Source organism: Wasmannia auropunctata, unplaced genomic scaffold, assembly GCF_000956235.1.
Source record: "Wasmannia auropunctata unplaced genomic scaffold, wasmannia.A_1.0 LD335837.1, whole genome shotgun sequence".
Classification (NCBI taxonomy): Eukaryota; Metazoa; Arthropoda; class Insecta; order Hymenoptera; family Formicidae; genus Wasmannia; species Wasmannia auropunctata.
The window spans coordinates 17468-22453 of NW_012027053.1; the positions used below are offsets into that span (position 1 = coordinate 17468).

Here is a 4986-nt window from a genome sequence, read left to right on the forward strand (position 1 = left end):
TACTTCTAAAGACATGTATTATTAAAGCCTAAAACGAATTTTGTATTACTTTTATTGTTTTCCTAAAAAAAATTCCCAAAGTTACCTATGATTTTTAGGCGCTCAAGGTGGTGTAACCCCTTAATTTAATTACTACTTGATTTGTCATGATTAAAATATTTAGAAGAAAATATAAGAAAATATATAAATATAATTCTATATATACAATACATGGTCTGTCCCAAAAGTAATGAGACTTTTTTTGACGGCCCAATCAGAATTATCGGAGGATGGATCCATTGGATGGGGCTTTTGGTGTGGGATGACAGGTATGCAATCTGATAGGTCCGACCCTTCTCAGCCGTTGCCTTCGAGCCTTTCTAGTCGATACCGTCAGCAAAGTACGTTGTAACTTTTGTATCATGTCACGACTGTCACGAGCGAAAATTCAGCACAGTTCGATCGCAGCTATCAAATTTTGTGTGAAACTGTGGGAAATTCTGGTTCCGAAACATTGGAGATGTTCGGAACAGCTTATGAGGACGCTGCTTTGTCTTCAAAATTTGATCGCGTAATGCTATACTCAAGACTGTGCTGCATTTTCACCCGTGACAAGACATAAAAATTACAACGCACTTTACTCACGGTATCGACTGCTAGAAAGGTTTGGAAGCAACTGAAACAGGTCAGACTGTATACCTGACATTCAACACTAAAGGCCCCGTCCAATAGTTTCACCCTTCGACAATTCTGATTAGGCCGCCAAAAATAGTCTTATTTCTTTTGGGGCAGACCATGTGTATGTATATATATATATATATATATATATATATATATATACATATATTTTATATAAAATAAGTGACGCTATTCAAAATTAGGATCACATATGTAATAAGTTGCTTATACAAACGTAAAAAATATATAAAATAATTAGTAAAAAAGTATTATTTACATAATAAAATAATTTTATGTGATAAATATATAATATACATATACATATATATATATATAAAATTTAGGATAGGCCGAAAAAAATTTTTTTGAAAATCGATTAGTAATAATACCCCCCCAAAAGTTATCCATGGATATAGTCTGGATAAAATTTCATTGAAATCGATTAATATCTTCAGGTTTCCCCTTGACTTTGAAATTAGTAAGTTTATGCATTTCTTATAAATTTTTAAAGCAACCGTGTGTTTTCTTTACATCAATCGATTTATCTTATTATTTAGTGCCTAAAAATATTAGGCACTTGATATATACTATTATCAAGAAATCAATAGTTTACGAGATATTTCATATTATATATCGAAATATGGCATAATAAAGTATAAAATATCTCGTAAAATTTTGATTTTTCGATAACTTTACTTTTATATGCAGAATAATTAGAGGAATCGTATTATGTAAAAAAAATATAATTCCATTTAAAAGAATCGATGTGATCTTGATCTGATCTTAACGACGCCACCCAAAATAAAATTAATGATACCTTCTTATGTCCCCCCTCTAAACCATACATTTTTCCGTATCTATCATTTTTTTCGAGAAATTTTAATTTATTATTTAAGAATATATTTCGAATCCGTCATTTTGAAATGTATACTTCTGACCTCGGATTCGTGTTCAGCGACTAAAAAACAACAGGTAATACCAAACTGTATTGAAATTCAAATATTATTTCGAATTTTTACATATCTATGAAGAAATGCATAAACTTACTAATCGCAAAATCGAGGAGCAACCTGAAGATATCAATCGATTTTGATGAAATTTTACCTAGACCTTATGAGGTCCATAGCGAACTTTTAGAGGGTATTACTAATCGATTAAAAAAAAAAATTTTTTTCGGCCCATTCTAATATATATATATATATAATGTATAACATATAGTGTGTGTGCGCGCGCGCACATATACACGCATACACAAAATATTTACTGCTCATATGGCGGTACGTTGTAATTTCTAGATTTATTTCTGAGAGATAATTAATGATATGAAGGACTGGTTGCCAGTTGTAACATGCTATATTATTCTGTAATTTAATGTATCATTGCTCTATAACAAGTCTCGGATGAATAATCGCACAGACAAATTAATACTATTAATTAGGATTGGCTGGCAGGTGAATTCTTATTATGAACGCATATAACACAAGGATATCAACTGCACTAACGCATTAATTAATCTTCGATATTAATGATTTCCGCGGCATTTCTTGCAAATAATATAATTACGCGTGTAGTGTGCTGTTGCGGCCGAGTAATTCTTTAACCCCACTACATTAAATGTTGTTACATCCTTGTTACATCCTCCCCTACCTTTGATGGATATAAAAATAGACGGTGCAGAAAATAATACGTGTTGTGTATTTTTATGTTTTTTCTCTGCTGCAAACTACACTCTCTATATATTTTTTTAATAAAAACTGACAGAACATATCTTTATATTTTTTTATGTTTTAATACACGGATATTTTTTAAAACTTAGAGCTGTATACGCAATACATTAGCAAGCAATTTTTTGCATAAAAATATCAATGATAACGTTATAGTTCACAATAAAGTAAAAAAAAGAATAATAGATTACAGAGAAGCTCTGCCGATGCTTGTTTTAAACCGCCGTTTCAGCGAACTGGAATGTATAGCTGTATTCAATACATACAGAGCTAATATTGCATAATCAAAGTCGAATCAAACCGCGCAAAGTGTAATTGAACGTTTATTGCATAACTGTAGCGTGCGGATAGCTGTTCGATATCGTTATCGCGATCGAGGCGCGACTTGCCACCGCGCGGCGCATGGGGATGTTTATCCGGATGGCGATGCGCGACGTCCGGTGATCAATAAGCTGAGAGTTTATACGCGGTCGGCGTTAATTAAAGTTGTGTACACTTGTACAATACTCGACAACCACTTAGGCGCACCTACAGCGGCGGCGAGCGAACCGCTGCTTCATATTATAGGTAAGGAAAGGGGAGGAGGCAAATAGTGTCACTTTAAATTTCTCCTCTTTCCCGCGTCTATTTTGCCACTACTTGTTAATAGAAAGACAGTTCTCAAGCATCTAATCATCTTCTGAAAAAGCCGTAAAAATCAAAAGCCAAATATAGCTAGCGGAGAAGTTTAAAAATTTTGCACTCGTGAAACAATGTAAAACCTGGATCTTTTTTTGATATTTGAAGTTATATTTTCTTAATTGCTGAATCGTTGAATGAGATCTAAGCTATTCTATATCATACAATATACCTTTTTCCTCTGTTTTGATATAATTCCTATGCTTGTATATTAATTTTATTTCTCTCAGTAAAGTTTTAAAAGAAAAAGTAGCTCCTGGGACAAATAATTTTTAGTTGGGTAAATAATGACAAGTCAAAAAGCTTTTCTAATATTTGAATATAATTTTTCGAATTTATTTGGGATAATTAATTACAAGGCAAGACCCAGAATAAATGTAAAAAGTGCGATTTTTAATAAGAAACACTAGCAAATAATGTTACTACTATTATTTGTCAATAAATAAAAATTTACATACGGCAGAGTCTAGAAATTAATATAAATTACCTTATTTAATCAAAATGTCAAAAAAAAAAGATCGATTAAGAGTTAAGAAATATGTATTTTGTAATTGTCCCATATAGGGTGTCACTATTTACCCGGCAAATAGTGACGAATGTAGGTTTCAGTTTTTATGAAAATCTAACCCGTATACACTGACTTATGGAAACTCTAATTAAGTTTTTTGTATATTTGAAAGTGGAAAGTACTCTTTAAGTGAAAATTCATATCTTGTAAACTTGAAATTAGCTTGTAGGGAAGAGAGGAAAAATTCCGTCACTATTTGCCCTCCCCCCCCCCTCTACCCTTACGGATTATTGATTGTCACGCGATCTTACCATGTAGTGCAGCAGTCGGCAGGGATTGAACTTGCCCAGGCAGGCTTTCGGTTTGCAGCTCGACGCGCTTAGGTATCTCGGATAATGTCCCTCGCCCAGGTCCCTTATTTCGTACTGCGTTTCGCAGATGCATGGCAGAGACTGCGAATAAACATTTTCGTATCGAGCGATCTTATTTCACGTACATTAATTAATTATCAAAATTACACAGTTGAGAAGTCAGGTTAAGCTAATTTGAATTAAATTATATCTTCCGCCATAATGCTACCGTAAATATTATCTTTGTGTCGCACGCGCAAACCGTGTGAGACGCCATACGAAAAAAAATCAAGATAACAGCCCTTCGTGATGAAATTAATTAATTTAATACACGAAGCGATGCTTTACGCTATAGTGTTTATCGCGCATTACTCGACGGCTTTTATAATGAGCTTATTTTCGACTTTTCAATGAGATGAAATTCTATTATATATACAGCACGCAATATACAGTACCGGTCAAAAGTTTGGACGCATCTTATATAAAACGGCTGAGCGCGCACTTTTCTCACTAATTTATATTTCTAGCAATTTGGCGATCAGAGCAGCCTAACTGCTTATGCAAAATGATGACCTACGCTATTTTTTCACAATTACTGATGTGGGTTCTTATAGCGATTTCGGCTGGTCTGCACCAATCTGCATCAGTGTGCCACCAGTGCACAATGTAGAGCTGGTAGCAATTAACCAACTGGCCCCTACTAATTTGTGAAAGCCACTTTGGCTGCGTTCCGCAAAGCGCGTCATGTGCATGATTTATCTTTTTATCTTTGTTTATCATTTGTTGAACAAAAAGGATACCATGATACATCATGCGCATGATGCGCTTTGGGAAACGAAACCTTTGCGTACATCCAATATGCACCTGTGCGGCATACCGAGTCCAAACGAACACGCGGCACTGGCGAGGGACTGCATCATTCACTCAGGGAATTGTCTCGCTGTTCCAGCTAGAATTCTAAATATTACACTTAAATTATATCGCTGTTTTTTATATCTGCTAAAAAATTGTCTGTTATACGTAGAATTTATAGCAGCAATATTCTAAGAATGTACGCAAGAAAATATAG

At 34.1% G+C, this 4986-nt stretch overlaps 1 protein-coding gene across 2 annotated transcripts in view; it reads right to left on the minus strand.

Moving 5' to 3' along the window:
• Nucleotides 1–4986, minus strand: part of LOC105455828 — a 12740-nt gene that overhangs the window by 1766 nt on the left and 5988 nt on the right. For both annotated transcript variants that reach the window (XM_011699455.1, XM_011699457.1), the window contains one exon: nt 3879–4019. In XM_011699455.1, the coding sequence (XP_011697757.1) occupies nt 3879–4019 (141 nt within the window). The remainder of the gene's footprint in view (nt 1–3878; nt 4020–4986) is intronic.